The sequence below is a fragment of the Aureobasidium pullulans genome (genome assembly GCF_000721785.1).
Source record: "Aureobasidium pullulans EXF-150 unplaced genomic scaffold scaffold_15, whole genome shotgun sequence".
Lineage (NCBI taxonomy): Eukaryota > Fungi > Ascomycota > Dothideomycetes > Dothideales > Saccotheciaceae > Aureobasidium > Aureobasidium pullulans.
The window spans coordinates 346,398-362,625 of record NW_021941035.1 but is presented as its reverse complement, the minus strand read 5'-3'; the positions used below and the strand labels follow the sequence as shown (position 1 = coordinate 362,625).

At 51.3% G+C, this 16,228-nt stretch overlaps 4 protein-coding genes across 4 annotated transcripts; 1 reads left to right on the top strand and 3 right to left on the bottom strand.

Moving 5' to 3' along the window:
• Positions 1–1,804: 1,804 nt before the first annotated feature.
• Positions 1,805–3,033, bottom strand: M438DRAFT_376260 (uncharacterized protein; the record flags this gene model as incomplete). Its single annotated transcript, XM_029908647.1, has 5 exons — positions 1,805–1,846; positions 1,894–2,099; positions 2,160–2,450; positions 2,491–2,741; positions 2,900–3,033. The coding sequence occupies 5 exons, from the start codon at positions 3,031–3,033 to the stop codon at positions 1,805–1,807; spliced, it is 924 nt and encodes a 307-aa protein (XP_029758431.1).
• A 479-nt stretch (positions 3,034–3,512) lies between these two features.
• Positions 3,513–6,290, bottom strand: M438DRAFT_357287 (glycoside hydrolase family 55 protein; the record flags this gene model as incomplete). Its single annotated transcript, XM_029907157.1, has 8 exons — positions 3,513–3,885; positions 3,935–4,098; positions 4,152–4,351; positions 4,407–5,406; positions 5,455–5,610; positions 5,666–5,946; positions 5,996–6,167; positions 6,219–6,290. The coding sequence occupies 8 exons, from the start codon at positions 6,288–6,290 to the stop codon at positions 3,513–3,515; spliced, it is 2,418 nt and encodes an 805-aa protein (XP_029758430.1).
• A 1,233-nt stretch (positions 6,291–7,523) lies between these two features.
• M438DRAFT_347510 (uncharacterized protein) lies at positions 7,524–8,583 on the top strand. Its single transcript, XM_029905925.1, has one exon. It carries the CDS (start codon positions 7,542–7,544, stop codon positions 8,241–8,243), a length of 702 nt encoding a protein of 233 aa, XP_029758429.1. The 5' UTR covers positions 7,524–7,541; the 3' UTR covers positions 8,244–8,583.
• Positions 8,322–15,979, bottom strand: M438DRAFT_337277 (uncharacterized protein; the record flags this gene model as incomplete). Its single annotated transcript, XM_029903978.1, has 9 exons — positions 8,322–8,677; positions 8,726–11,807; positions 11,855–11,910; positions 11,966–12,011; positions 12,070–12,276; positions 13,016–13,414; positions 13,468–15,214; positions 15,263–15,708; positions 15,779–15,979. 9 exons carry the CDS (start codon positions 15,977–15,979, stop codon positions 8,322–8,324), a joined length of 6,540 nt encoding a protein of 2,179 aa, XP_029758428.1.
• Between the last annotated feature and the right edge of the window lie 249 nt (positions 15,980–16,228).

Genomic DNA, 16,228 nt, shown 5'->3' with positions numbered 1-16,228 from the left:
ATCGCAACTTGGTAAGCAGTCTAAGACAGAGACAGCACGGAACGGACTAGCAAGATCGCCTCCCTGAACGCTGAAGCCACAAGCTATGGTATAATTTGTTCCGTTCGAATCTGTTGCATTCTGCCCAGCAGATGCAGGACACGTCAGGCTAGAAGCAGACGGAATCGCTGTGGACGAAGTGCTAGACGTCACGCTTGAGGAAGTCACAGACATCGATGGCAGTGATGCGGAGGCAGAGCTGGAAGTTGGAAGAGCAGAGGCAGTCGGTGTCGATGTAGCAGCTTCCGTCGAAGTGACTGGTACTGGCGGTAAGAGTGTGGCGGCGATGTTTTCTGGGTCAGAGATAGTGCCAGTGATTTGACTGAACAGAGTACACTCATCACCTTTGTAGTTGACTCCCACACACCCATCCGTGTCGTCACAAAGATCAAGACAATCTGTGTACGAAGGCTCGGTAACACGCTTCATGATGCGGAATCTGTTAATCCCATTGTTGCTGTCGATCGTCGTTCCAGTGTAGGAGTTTCCGCATCCAACATTGAAATTTGCCCCTCGAGCGTTCGAACACGTCGTTGGTGTATCGGAGTTGCAGATGTTGTCTGCGGTCGAAGGACACGGTGGGGCGACATAGTAGACGATTTGAGGAATCGCGGAAGAAGTCGTCCACTGCGAGCTGGATGCTGATGATGGAATTGATGAAGAGGTCAAGGATGTCAGAGACGCCGACGACTGCAAGGTAGAAGACGAAGATGTCAAAGACTCCAGTGGCCGTGAAGACGAGGCCCGTATTGAAGAGGATGCAAATGACCGCGAAGAAGACAGTGATGTTGCCAGAGACGATGACGGAGATGACGAAACACTCGTCGTGCTAGCAAGGAGACTCGAGCTGACAAGCGAGCTTCCGACAGACAATACACTACTGCGTGTTGAAATGGAGATCGTGCTGCTATAAGGAGAGGGAACGGATGCAACACTCGAAAGAACCACCGATGAAGTTTTAGGAGCCAAGGATGAGCTACCTGAAGTTTGACCCTGAGCGAGAAAAGCGACAACGAAGTTGGAAGGAGCCGACAAAGTTCCACCGAATTGGTTCTTGAAATAACAAGTGCCCGATGACGCACCGACAAAGGTGAATCCGACACAATCCGGCGTAACATCGCAAATGGTGAAGCAAGCCGTGAAACCGCCGCCATGGATATCGGTAGAATTGAAGGAGCCAATTTCAGTATCTGCAGAGCAATACACGTTGTAGTTGATGACATTCTCGTCGACGTACACGGCGTTATTGGCTTCTGGGCAAGTCGATGGCTGAGCAGTAGGGCGAAGTGTGGCAGTCTTGGGTGGTGTGGATGGTATAGAGCCTGTCGACGTCGTAGACAATGTTGTCGAGGAGCCGCTGGATCTGCCTGAGATCGCCACCGCAGCAAAAGTATGACCATCGTAGACAAGATCGCCGGTGCCTGTCTTCAGTACACAAGTTCCAGCTCCATTGCCTCCAAGATGGGAGACTCCACTGCAACCATCAACTCCATCACAAAGCTCGATACAAGCTTCAAAGCTGTCAACTGTCTGCCCGTCCTGGTTCAGACTTTGGGCAGTGAAGTCAGATCCGCAGCTGATAGTATATGATACTCCTTTATAGTCCGTCCAAGGTCTGTTGCCGTACAATGGGCATATGATTGGGGTAGCCGAGGCAGTGGCCGAGGACGAGCTTGTAGAAGAAGCAGAAGAAAGTGGTCCGCTGTAGGGTACAGAAAGAGGTAGAGAAGATGTGGATTGACCCATGCCAGGATTGATGATACTATTACTGGCACTGATAGGCGAAGAGGATGTCAGTGGCGCCGTGCTGGTACGAACAGTAGACGAATCCACGTTGACCGGTAGCTGATAGACTTTGAGCGAATTAATTTCCCAATAGGCGTCCAAGAAAGCCTGTGGGTTATTGCCAACATAGTCGACACAAGAATCATAGCCATTCAAGCCAGTCGTCAATGGACATTCTTTGTAGTTCGAATACGTGAACCCGGCCCAAGCACCACAGAAATCAGTATTGATGATGATGCTGTGATTGGCGAAATGGGAATCAATGTTGCAAGAGCCTTGGAAATTTGCCATGGGTAATCCGAATTGAGTAATGTTAGGAGAACCGCTTGTGACACTTGAAGGTATATTGTTGCGAGGGAAGAACCAAACACGAACATATGCTGAAGTCCATTCGGTAATGTAAACACCGCCGTTATTGTCACTAAGTGCTTTACCATAGTTGTTAGGAGTAGCAGTGTTGTTTGCCACACTCCCACATCCAGAGTTGTCGTTCGCCGCATGATCGCAGTTGGAGCTTGTGAACAACCCGGTCTGTCCTGACCCAGCGATTGTACAATTCGAGTCTGTGTGCATGGATATGGTGTTCGTAGTACTGGTGTGTACACCCTCAATGATATCTAACGATACTTAGCCGGGATTCAAGAGGGCTCAGAGAATCACACTCACCTATTTCACCATTGCGTGGCCAGTCCGGTCCAAGAAGCCAGAAAGCTGGCCATGTTCCACAACCAAAGGGCATATGATTGAGGTCCAGAATGAAGAGGCCATGAGTGTAGGTGTTGTCACTGATGAGTCTAACGGCGGGTCTTCCAGGGCCACCTCTCGGCCATTTGTTCGTGGTGTCGACGCTGATCGTGATGCTGTCGTCATCTGTTGTCGTGTAGCCATTTCTGTTGGCGACGGTCTCATTTACGTATCTGGAGATACGAATTAGACACTACTTTGTAGATGGATGGTGGTAGAACTTACTGGACATGACCATAGGTAGGATCGTAAGACTACGAAAGATGAGCATTGATCTTCGCTGTGATCTTAGAGGTAACCCACATTGTAATAATTGAATTTGCTGAAAAACACACTGGGCTGGTAGTCATCAACCAGCTGGTATGCTCCAGAGCCAGGGACACCACCACCAGTGAAGTAGCTTGCACCTGGTATACTCTGAGCTAGAGCGGAGGAGAAGAGAGCAAAGAGAGGCAGAACCCCCATTCTGGATCGTGATGCCGTAGGCGGCATTTTCGCCATGCGTCTTCACGTAAATACAGACGTGGGAAAGGAGAAGAAAGACTTGCCTGGTTACATCAAAGAGTCTACACATGATAGAGCCTGGCATGTTGTTGTGGCGGACGAGAAACATTCCTTCTGCACAGGAGGCCATTGACCACATTCCATAGCACCTCGCAAGGGCAAAGCCCAAGCATTCGCCAATTACTCCAGCATTCCCGAAATATCGGTTTGCTATCTACAAGAGCATTACACGTTGTGTCATTCAATGAATGGAAACGCCGAAACGAACGCGACAGAGATCAAGGTCCACTGGGATCGCGCTGGTCTTGGCAATTTCAGATCGCACATGCAGGAGAATTCAATGAAAGGACAATATTGCATTTCCAACGGCACAGATCTGTCAGGCACTCCACGAATAAACTATTACAAAAGCTTTCCTAAAAATCAACACGGTGGTTCCCTCAAGGATACTCGAAAATCGCCACTGTGTCCGCAAAGCCGTTCGCATTCGAAATGGCAGGCACGAGATCTACCTGATCGACCGTAACCAGATTCGATGAGCCCACCGTGTTGACTGCGTATAGGTAGATACCTTGGCTTTGTTCAACGCTGACCATCTTCTGCTGGCAATTCGTAGTAGCCAAACAACCAGAGTCGTAGTTGTTGAAGAAAGAGTACATTCCAGCACCGTAAGCAAAGATGTATGTGCTATTAAAGATGCGTAGGCCCCAGGTCTTAGGGCAATTGACAGTGAAACAATCGGAGAACGTTGGGTCGTTCCAATTTGACAGCGGAGGGTATGGCGAGATCGCATTAGGATTGTTTTGCATGTACCTTGTGGCTTGTTAGCAAGTGCAATGATTTGAAAGACAGCTGAACCTACGCAGTCTCTGACTGAATGGCACTGATGTAAATCTCCTTCGCTGAAGCGATCTGGTAATTGTACAACATGCTGTGCTCGAAAGAAGTGCCCAACATCCACACGGGACCCTGGCTTTCGACCAAAACTCCACGACCATTGTAGAGGTTGATTTGGTCATGATCGGCCTGGTTCAACTGTCAGCTCGTGCAATTATCGGATCTCGAGTCCAGAGTCCTACCAAATCCATTTCGTGATCGCTGACCCAGCCCCAGTTGTTAGCCATGTACATAGACGAGGATCTTGTAAGATGAAGAAGGAGGAAGGCGCCATAACATTCAGCTTTTGGGGAGGTGGGGACGTTGGGTGTCTTGCGACAATTGTAGGATTGCAGTTTCGTGCCATTTGTGCCACCGACACGCCAGTGAACATCGAACATTGCTACACACACGATAGTCAGTAGAGCATAACCAGCGGAACGAATCCAAGGACTTACCGGCAGATCCTGGAGATGATTGCGCAAGGTTCCATTCCATCAGAATTGCACCTGGTGCAGCGCCCAAAGTTTGGAACATAATCTCAACAAGTTCAATGTCACCGACTTGACCAGGCTGTCCCACACGGAATGCGACTTGGGGGTTGTTCTGATCGCTGAACTTTGGCGCGCTGCCATCCACCATGAAGTAAGGCCATAACTCACCCTGGACCTTAATCGGAATGGGAAAGTTGATAGTGTCTCTGATCACATACGCGCCGTAGTCAATATAGGCGATCTGGTCCGTTCGAATTGAGTTTAAGAAGCTCTGAACGCATGCAGTATCATCGGTGACACCATCGCCAGCACAACCATAGGTTTTGATGGATATGAAGTTTTCGACCGGAACGCCTTCGTACTGTGGTCTTGAACGCGTGTAGAACGAACCATCTGGGGTCAGCAAAGATGGTGATTTCGGAGGGGGCTCAACAAGTTGTTGTACTCGATCGAATTTGGCTGCAGGCCCGTAGCAGGTCAAGTTGTTCTCCTCGTAGGAAGACTCGTAAGCAGTGTAAACTCTGCCCTGAGCCCAGGATGCGATCTTTTGGTTTCCTTCAAGAATTGTAGCATTGCTGGGAGAAAGCTGAACAGCGACAGGTGTATTGACGAAGTTGACGTTATCTAAGAGAAGCGTTCCAGCCGAGGCAGGGGTTGAGTTGCCAGAGAAGGTGGTAAGAACACCAATCTCGACATTATTCATGGTCGCGTCTTGCAAGCTGATCGAGCCGGTAGTGATGACATCCCCACCTTGGGTCATATCTATACCGATTTTGGCATTATTGATGACGATGTCTTTGTAGGCGAACAACCAGTTCCAGTTTTGGTAGATGGCGGTCTGACAATTGTTGAAGGTTAGATTTCGACAAGTGAACTGCTGATTTCCGGAAAAGAAGCCAACACCGCCACCGTTGAAGATGAGATCTTCCAGGTATAGTGCCGATCCGTTATCCATGAAGATACCCTACAGGAGGTCAGTGACATGGATCAGTATGAGTAGGGTCGAACTGACCATTTGCTTGTTGTTGTCACCGCCCTCGGTCATTTCAAAAACAATGTTCTGCAATGACGTCCCCTGAGCCACTTGCCAATGCAAACAGTGCGCCGTGCCTTTGGGGATTTGTCGGATGTCCAAGACGAAATTACGGACCTGACGCCACATGTTGTTCTGTAACTCTCCGTCAGTGAATGGATTGGGGTGGAGATGCAATGACAAAACCTACCTGGTTGGCATACCAACTGAGCCCATATGGCAGATATGGGTCGGAGTCAAGTAGTGCGATGCCGTAGAAGTTGGGTAGACCTAGAATTACAGGCAAGCTGTTTGCATCACCAATGAATTGGGTGTAGTAAAGCATGACCAGCGGGCGGCTGATGGCATATGTACCGGGGGGGAAGTACACGATAGCTGGGGCAGTTGTCTGTGACTCGCAAGGATATTGGCATCTGCCCCCAGCAAATGTCGCATTATTGATAGCATCAGTGTCGTCGGTTACGCCATCACCTAAGTCACATCAGATCCGCGAGTCGTGATACGATCGATTTGAGCTGACCTTTAGCACCATAGTCCTTGACGTTTCTCCATACAGGATATGAAGAGTTTGTGCCGTAAACCACTTTGCCTTGTCTGGGAATTTGGGACATCCAGTAAGGAGCCCCTGAGCCGTAACGCTTTACATGATTTGTTGTGTGGAGTGGACCCTCGGTGTCTGATTGAGCATGAACCTAGAAAGTGACATAAGCGGAAGTCACAGTGCCGTAAGAAGCGCTACTCACCGAACAAGAAGGAAAAAAGCACAATAAAAGAGCGACGGACGCCAACAGCGTGAGTAATCGCAATCCCGCCATAGCTTTCGGTCGGTGAGAGAAGCAGAAGGTCTCTCGAGAGCGAAAGAGCAAGACCAGGTTTGACATGCCCCAAACGAAAAAGTAAGTGGAATGGGCAACAGCCGTATGTTTACACCATGCGTGCAAAGGAATGAAGATTCCACAAGTCCAGAGAGCCGTTCAAGCAAGGAGAACCCCTCAGCCAAGCAATTCCGCACGACTATGTCGGAAATGAAGGTTGAAAAGAGAGAGAAGGTGGCTAGTTTCTTGAGAGGCCGAGTCTCTGTTCTTTAGTCCTTGTATCTTTTCGAGGGCCTAGAGCAGGATCAAAAAGGGAATTGCCAAAAGGGTCCAGATTTCCACGCTGCTGTTTGTTCCTCTCCTGGTCCTTTTGGAGCTTATGAGCATCGTAAGCAGTGATATCGTCCTGGACAAGAGTAATCTTGGTGGGTTGTCTACGTAGCATGATGGCGGTGTTTTGGTGTTGATGGGGTGATGCAAAGGGAATGGTATGAGTTGACAATCGAGAGGATGGGAACAAGGTCGAAATAGACAGTCAGATGGGACGGGGTCACGATGAGAGATGCACGGAGGCGAAAGGGAGATGCGAGCAGATGTGCGAGACGAATGACGGTGTTGATGGTCCGGAGGTCTTGAAAGGGCTCCGCATACACAGCCGCACAGACCATGTCAAAGGCCAAGATTTGGGATAGAGGCAGCCCGACAGCAACATGATCTTGAACTTCGTTGACCACCCATATCACCACCGTCGTTATGTTCAAAAGACAACCGCTGGCGGCCGTCTCATCGGTGAGGCCACGATGCTCTGTCAGTCTGCGCTCGCAGTCAGTGCGCTACCGTAGCGACCTCAATTGGGCCGATCGTCAAAGAGGCCAGGAAAAAGGCTCCAACACGATGCGTACGCTCTATACAGCCCTCTTGCTCATCGTGCGCCGTGACTGACTCTACACAGCAACCAACCCCGCTCCTGAACACACACCCACACCACACAACCAACCCGCCACTGGTCGCTCACGGCAACAACGCGCCGCTCAGGTCTCCGAGGAAGTGCGCATGCTGAACCGCGGCAGCACAGCCGCCACTGTTTCCGGCGGCAACAACAGTCGTTACCCCTCTACGCAATCGAAAGACGTCGACCCAGAGGCTGTCGGTGGAACCGGCCAAATGGGCGCCAACGAACCAGTGGGTCGCGAGAGTGCCTTCTCCCAAAGTCCCGGTCGTCCAGTCCGCGCCGGTCGAGCCCCCAGAGAGATGAGATCTGAGCATTCGCCCTCAGGTGCCGTCTCGGACCCCAATGACGGTGGAGAAGTCGTGCTCGAAGACGCCGAGGGAAATGAAGAGTTGGTCGAAGACGAAGACGAGGACGTAGACGCCAACGACGAACTGGGTCGCGATCCTATGGGTGATTCGACAGCCAACGAGCTCACCATTCTCGAGCAATTCGACAAGCAAGACGTCACAGCTGTACCTTTCGAACCCGAAACCGTCACTCGCGATGAGTATCTCAAGCTTGGGCAGGGAGGTGCCACCATAGCTGCTGGAAACTTTGCCGGTGTGCTCGAGGACCGCATCAAGATTGTCGCCGAAGCCACACAAGACGAATTCCGTTACGCCCCCGACATTGCCAAACGCATGATCAAGGGAGAGCTTGTCTCTTTCAAGGACGAGCAGGAAAAGGCTGATGTTCTCGCAACAATCAAGAAGGGGGGCTTTGAATTCTCCGCCATCCCTTCCACCAGCCAGAATGTTATCTTCGACAAGTTTGTCCGTGGCGCATACCCCGACCTCGAGGCCGCGCCGCATAAGAACAAGGTTTTGAACGAGATCGCCCGCACCATCTCGCGCAATTCGACATATCTCAACAAGGACTCGACAAAGCTTCTTAGAAAGATTGGTAGTCTCTTGCCTTCCGAGGCTGCTGCGCGCAAGCCCTCCGCTGCCCCCAGAAAGTGATTGCTCTTTGGGTTGTATAATAGAATGTATCTTCTTGTAACTACCAATTTACGACCATCAAACACGCTCACTCGACGTCTACCAATCCTCCTCGTCGTTTTGTCTCATTGCCTTTGATCTCGCTCTCAATGCTTCTGCCAATCCTCCCGCCAAGCCGCCTGCTGGTGGTGTAGATGTGCCGCTGTCTGTACCGCTGCCACTACCTCCTGGCGCAGGAGGGGCTGGTTTGCGACCCGCTGGTCGCTTCGCTGGTGGAGGGGGCGGCATCTTCTTTCCGGTTACGGCGCCGTTGGCTTTTGGTGGTGCTGGTGGCATTGACCGCGCCTGGACCGGCGGCGGAGGTGGAGGTGCTGGCTTAGCTACCACTTCTTCCAGATATGCTGACGGTGCCCACCCTGATGCAGAACCATCCATTCGTTTCGCGAGCCACCAACCTGATTATACATTAGCTTCCTTCTGAAGGATAGATATTTGAGACATACCATTGTTTTCCTTTTGTGTTACCAGAATGATCTCGTCCTTAGTGAGACTCAGTTCACCGCTCGTTTGTCCAGCAAAATCGTACATGGCTTTGAACTGTGGGTCTTTAGGCGGCGCGGCGACAGCGGGTGGCGGGGGTGGAGGAGGAGCGCGTGCAGAGCCTGCGGACGGAGTACGTGCATGTCCAGACCCGTTGAGTGCTGCGACTGGCGCGGGAACTGGCTTTTGTTGCATCGGTTGCAATGCTGCTTGTACAGCCGCGGCAGCAGCCGCCGGCGTCGATACTGTCGACGTTGGTAATCCTGCTGGCAATCCTTGGTTCTGGTTCCCACTTGGTAGAGGTCGAGCTTGTGGCACTGGTCGAGATTGAGGTACCGGACGAGCTGCAAGTTTCGAAGGTTGACCACCAGGACCTCCAGGCCTCAGAAGCTTACCGCTAGTGATAGGTTTACCAGGAATAGACTTGGCCTTAGGAGTCGGCTTCGACACAGAGTTGGGAGGTTCACCTGGTCCTGTATGAACAGTACCACTCTTGTAGAGGTCATCACGAGCAACGGTCTGGTCCTTGATAACCTTGACTGTTGCAAGTTTACCCGGCTTCTTGTTGTAACTGATTGTCTCAGCGATACGGACATCCACAGTGCCGCGCGATGCCTGCTTCAACATAGTGAAGAATTCGGTTTTGAAGATGCAGTTTACCAGAGGGTCAGGCTCTTGAGCAGATCCAGCACCAATCGAGAACCAATCGTCCTTCAGCGTAGAGGCACTGACAAACTTGATGGCACCAATGGCGATGGTACGCTCGGCCATGATTTGTAGTTGCTTGTTGACGATGGCTTGCTTGACAAGGTATACGTTTTTGTTGGTCAAGATGAGGAATCGTGGCTCTGGCTTGCTAGAGCGACCAAGCTTGGATACAAGCAGCTCGCAGCGACAAGAGAAGAGTACCTGATCGGAACTGGGGAGATGGATCGAACTTCTTATCATCTCACCAGATCCACCGTTGTTCCCAATGCCGAGGTAGTCTCCCATGAATCTTCTGTAGCCGATAAGAGAGTAACGTCTACGCTCCTTGCGACCAGCAAGTACTTGGTGGCCTTGATCGCGCAGTTGGATGAATTCCATTCCACCGGTCTTACGCCTCCAGAATCGCTGAATACGTGTTGCACATTCTATCCTGTAGCGCAGATAATTGCGCCAGGCTCGCTGGATTCTGATGGCCATGTTGTGCCAGTATCTATCACGCATGGTCTCGAGCGCGAACAGAGTTTCCGGAGTTTTGATGAAGGCCTTTGTAACACCCATCTGATACTCTTCGACAGGGATACTGCTATCTTTGAGAATCTGCTTAACACCAGATTTGGCATCTCCTGTCCAAGTGTAATCTCCTGCGTAACTTGTCTTTGGCGAGAGAAGGTAGAAGCGTTCCACGAACTTGTCGAATGTCTGTCTGTAGGCAAAACCAGCACGTCGAATTCGAACGTTTTCTTGGAGACCGAGATATTTGATCTGATGCATGACGTTTCCAGTGTTGTACTCGGTAGGCGACTTGTTTTCGTTGGGCTTGATTGTACGAATATAGGACGGCGATGCTTTCATTAAGGTCGAAACCAGGTCATTGGCAGAAGCCTTGATTCTGTCGCCAGCGGTGGGCGGTCTGCGCTTGTTATCTTGGTCAACTTGGTTAGGGAAGAGAGTGTGAACGAAATTGTTCGAGCTCTGCCCACAGAGGTTGAGGATGTCCTTCAACAGCTGATCCTTGTTCTTGTCCGTCATTCCCTCGACAGCGTATGCGACATCACCAGCATAATGCTTGATGACGAACTGACCTTGTCTCGGCTGGAAGTTGGGGTTTGAGGATAAAGCGTTCAATCGCTGCACAAATGTGCCGTCCGCAGCTGCGGGATCAGCATGGGCAGTCGCACAAGCATCGTTCAAGGCTGCGAATACACCAGGAGGTCTCTTCTCTTCGATCAGTTCACACACAACCTTGTTGTCGAAGTATTTGATAGGAGTCCAGGTAATTTGCTCGCGCTCATACTCTTCTTGCTCGGCCTTGAGAGTCAGTTGGATGAAAATCTGTTGCAACTTCTCGTTGACGTAGTTGATACACAGTTGTTCAAAACTGTTGCGCTCGAAGATCTCGAATCCGTAGATGTCAAGAATACCAACTGAGTGAGAGATGGCACCCTTTGCGCGCAGCGACTGGTTGACTCTTTGGACGATCCAGTCGAACAAATTGTAATAAATGGCCTTGGCCAACGCGTCTCGAACAGAGGTGGCTTGCGCCGGGTTGAGAGGCACATCGTAGACTGATCCTCTTCTACCACCACGACTGGTCTCCATGACTCTGATTGTCAAGGCCTTGTTGACGTGAGCCGAATCAACCTCCAGAAGATAAGCAACAAAGTCAACCACAGACTGGTCAGCGATCGCAGCATTTCCTTGGTCGTCCTCTCCGAAGGTACAGTTTCCGAGCCAAAGAATTGCAGCAAGCATGCGGAAGATGTCGTCTTGCTCAGCCTGGGACAGACCAATAACCTTCATGGAGTTTAACGTGTCCTGGAATTCGGCATGGTCATCAATCCCTTGAACATCGTAGCACTTGGACGCGCTGGTGTAGACGTAAGACTGAGGTTGCTGAATGCCAAAGGTTTGTCTGTAGTTCTCCGAACACGCCTTGGTGAACTGGTAGAAGATGTGAAAGTTTCTCTCGTTCATAATTTGCCCAACGACTCTTGACTTTTCCAGTAGATAGTTGGTGATATTGGCTCCGACAGGCTCGCCTTGAGCGTTGAATTGAATCTCGAGGTATTTTCCAAATCGTGAAGAGTTGTTATTGCGCAGCGTTTTTGCGTTTCCGAACGACTCGAGCAGTGGATTTGTGGCCAAAACCATGTCTTTGGTCTCTTGGATAGATGAGTTGCTGCCGCCAGACACGTTGGCGATGTATTGCATGATACGCTTAGCCGCTTCAGTCTTTCCGGCTCCGGACTCTCCTGAGATGATGATACATTGGTTCTCTTTGTACGCGTTCATGTTGTAGTAGGAGGACTCGGCGATGGCGAAGACGTGAGGAGCGACCTATAGGTAATCAGCACCGTACCGATACCATGACTGGGGGCACGCACTTCTAATCTGTTCTTTCCCTTGTAGCTATCGAGCACCTTATCGGTATAGATACCCACTGGAGCAGGCGGGTCAGCACTCTAGAAAACCAGGTAGCATGGGGGGCTTCTTACGGTCTCTGAATGGATTCACCGACACCAGCACGTGGCCGATGTACGTCTGCACAGAATCACTATCAGCGTCTGATCGAGCATGTCCGATGTCGAGGCGCGCATACGTAAATCTCGCCATTTTCGAATCGCTTCTTCAAGTTCTCGTTGATGGCTTCATTGGAGATCTTGCTGATGAGGGTGAGATCCGAGACTCCGACCTCCTTCTTCTTTGTCGATTCGAAGGCCGCCTTTCTGACTTGAGGCTTTCCGCCCGAGGCTCCTGGTTGTGCGGCGGCGGCATCCTTCTTTCTTCCGGCACGTTTGGTTACGGCCTGCGAGGTACAGTCAGTGAATTGGCGCAGCGTGACGATGCAGCCGGGAACCGCTCACCATAGTGGGCCTGATCTAATGATGGAGGGCAGTCGTAGCTCGTGTCGGGTGAGCCAACGCTGTGAGTATGCTGGACGATGGCGGTATCCAAGCAAAGAATATGAGCGGAAGCGACACAAGACGGTCGTGTTCAAGAATTGGTTGTAATCTGGCTAAGATTGGAGGCCACTGCCATCGAAGCCCAAGTTGCTCCACGTCCACGGAACGAGCACCAGCCACGATGCGTCATGGCGCGCCGACCGGTGCCGAGAGGATCGACGAGCCGCTAGCGAACAGACACACTTTCTTATGCAGCTCTCTCAGCCCACGACGCTGCCGCGAGATGCTGCTTAAGAAACGCCATGTGCTTGTTACCGGCTTACTAACCCCAGCCGTACGCCGTATTTGTACGCGCAATGTCCCAATGCTAAGCCATACAGCAGTACACTTTTTCCAAGTCTTGACGTTTCTTTAGGCACCTGCATTCTGGAAACATTCTTACTGAAATCCCGAAATAGTCATTCGCCTCTTATGCATTGCTAGACAAAAATTCATGGCTGCGATCATAGGTATCCAACAAGAAACGAATCAAAACTGTCCTGCCAAAGCCCAGCCTCCTCAAAACGCCTCGCTATCCGCACCAAAGTGGTATTAAAGAAACGAAACAGAAAATCAACAAGGCCCCCATCGTTACGACCTTACCTCGTCACCTCCAAGCCTCCCCACCGTTACCCAGTCAATCTTGCGTGCGTGCTCATTGACCCAGGAACCTTGCCACTGCAGACGTTCTTCTCCGACACCAGTACAGCCGAGACCGCCGCCTTCTATCCACTGGTCAAGTACTTGAAGTAAGAGCAGCATCTTCTCTTCAACCATGTTGGCTTGCACCATGTCCGCAAAAAGCTTCTGCCCACGCCCCGGCTGAGAGCCATACAGCAGTGCATGAATAGAATGTACCAAAGTTTGGCGGTCTCTGAGCAATTTTGTTGGTAAGTCGTGCTTCTCTTCTATTGCACGTACTCCTTCTACGGGCACAAGCGTTGCAGATGTGTGCAAACCATCGGCAGACAGAACGAATTTCGTGTGATCAGGGAAGTGAAGCTGTATCTTGCGTAAGCATCTTCTTTAGCAGTATCATCACGCTTCAAACATACCTGTACACAGCCGTCCGAGAAACCCCAGATGCCGACGTTGCCTGATCTCTGATAGAATCGAACAAAGAGCAAGTCCGACTCCGCATCTGATTCGTCGTCTGCACAGTCTGCCGTCTCGGTTGCATTGAGTGTCTGGCTCATGTATCGGCCAAACTTCACCCACAACACTCGGAGCATTCGAAGTCGTTCCCTCGTCTTCTCGTCTCTTGTTGCAAGATCAAGCCTTTCCAAACCGTTGGAACCATGGTCTTCAAATATCCTGAATGGAACGCGTTCCAAATGCTCAAAACGCTTTCCTATGCGAGCGAGCCAGCGTTCTCCATTCTTGACTGCCACATGGGTTACAGGGGTGCCGCTTGCCGCGGAACCATTGATGACACATCCTACTGTGCCATCGTCCAAGACATATCCAACTCCATGCTTCTTGCTGTAATCCACCCATCGGCTTACGAAAGGAAGTGGTTTTGATGGTTGTTGTGGAACACGTCTGGAAGGTGCTAGATGCTTCCTCTTCAAGGCAGCGGCCAGATTGTCACGGAATGTGCTCAAACGCTGCAGAACTGCGGTTGGGTCAGATCCAGGGAAGGCTGAAGTAGACTCTAGCATTTTTCTCCTTGGTACAGGGAGTTTTGCAGCCATGGCTGGAGGAGGCGGAAGGACCGGTCTGGCTATATTCTCCTGCTCATCAAAAATCTCGACGACTTCTTGGCTGGGTTGTTTCGACCTTGATCGTGAGCTTCTGGTTGCCAATGTTTTCGGAGCAATTTCCAAGTCGTCACGTATTGCGTCCGCCAAAGCTGGGATTTCACGGTCGGACAAGTTCTTCCGTGGTGCTCTTGGGCGTCGTGCTAAACTCGCATCCACACTGCGCTTTGAGACTGGTATGATTTCGCCGCTCTGAGGCTGCGAAGATGAGGGAAGGAAGTTTGTGCCGCTAAATGCTGTCTGACTCAAAGGGTTAGTTTGGCTGAGAGTGTTCAGACGAGAGGACTGGCGAGTCGACTCGGGTGCAGATTCTTCCTTGTCATCTGGGATGGCGCGCGTCTTTCGAATCGGGCCTGCTCGCCTGACACGCGGTGGTGGAGGTGGCATTAACTCAGCGTCTTTCTTCTTCTTGGTTTCGTCCGAGCTGCTTTCCTTTGCCTGAACCTCGTTGTGCGATATCTCCTTGAGTTGCCTTGTGTCAGGCTCGCGTTCCTCTGCGATTTCTGATAATGCGTTCCTGGGCTGGAAGGCGTCGATACTGTTGCAATTTGGTGACGTATAAACCGTGTCTGACGGGATCGGAATCACGGGCTGACGGCCTGCAGCGACCTCTCTCTCAATGTCTCTGACGATGCTGCGTATTTTCTTGCCCGCGTTCAGCTGGAAACACTTTCCTGGCGCATACTCGCCAACTCCAGATTCTTTGCAGACATGCCACCAGGATTCGCTGTAACCTCTTTGTAGCACTTCTGGACTCGGTGGCTGTACGTTGGGCCATGAGGGAACTTTGCTGACTTGAGCGCGACTCATTTGTCTCGGAACAAAGGCAATCTTGAAGAAGGGATGCGAAACAATCTGGTCCGGACACGGGCGAAGCTCTTCAGAGACCAGTAGAGAAGAAACCAGGTCCCGTAGGTCTGCAGAGATTTCGTTTGTGATTGAAGACAACTCAGGCCATGAGTAGTCGCCTGCTTTCAGTTTCTTGTAAATTTCTTCCTTGGATGATGCGTGGAAGGGAGCTCTTCCAACAGCGAGAGTGTATCTACCCGTGTTAGCCACCGGGTGAGTAATGAGGGCAAGCATGACTTACGCGATGATGCCGATAGCCCACAGATCAACCTTTTCGCTGTGACCTTTTCCCTTTTCTAGGATCTCAGGGGCCAGATAATTGGGAGTCCCACACATGGTGGTCCGGCGCTTGGCATCCATGTCTTTTCCGCTGACGAGCAAGGCGGCAAGGCCAAAGTCGCCGACCTTGATGTTCATCCTCTCATCGAGAAACAGATTTCCGGTCTTGAGGTCGCGGTGGACAATGTTGCGCGCATGCAGATATTTGACGGCGCCAGAGACTTGGATGATGAAGCGACGGATTTCGGGCATAGTGATGTTTTTGCGACGCTTTAGCATGTCGGCAAGCGAACCGCTAGAGCATAGTTCCAGGACGACGTAGGTGCTCTCGCCAAAAGAGAATGCGCGGTGGAAGGCTACGATGTTAGGGTGGGACAACTTGGAATGAATTTGCAGCTCGGTGATGAACTAGAGGGAAGAGGTCAGAAGTCAGAAGGAGAAGGAGACAGGTTGGACGGTGAAGTCCACGGGGGCGCACCTTTTGCGCCAGCTTCGCGGGCTCCATCCTGGACTTGACAATCTTCAGAGCGACCAGATGTCCGGTGGGCTGGTCGCGTTCGAGTCGTTCGGCCTTGAAGCAAATGGCGAAGCCGCCTTTGCCCAGTTGGTTGGCGGTGGCATAGTTGATCCCGTGCGGTTCCGAGACTATAGAAGGCGGAGGCTCCGCGTGGACAGACATGTTTAATATCTGCTGCGTGTATGATGCTGGTAAAAGGCTGGTCGTGTCTCCCTCTGGCGAAGAGAGAAGCGTCGAGCGTCAAGCGTCAAGCTTGCTCTGCCATGTTATTTTGTTTACCCACGCTTTCGGCACAGCAACCGACCGGCCTAAGACGCCGCCGAACGCCGACCCAAGAATCCCAAGAAACCCTGCGTCCGCCGTCCGCTGCCCTCGTGCGTCATGCCAATGCCGCTTGTTGCTGCTGCTGCT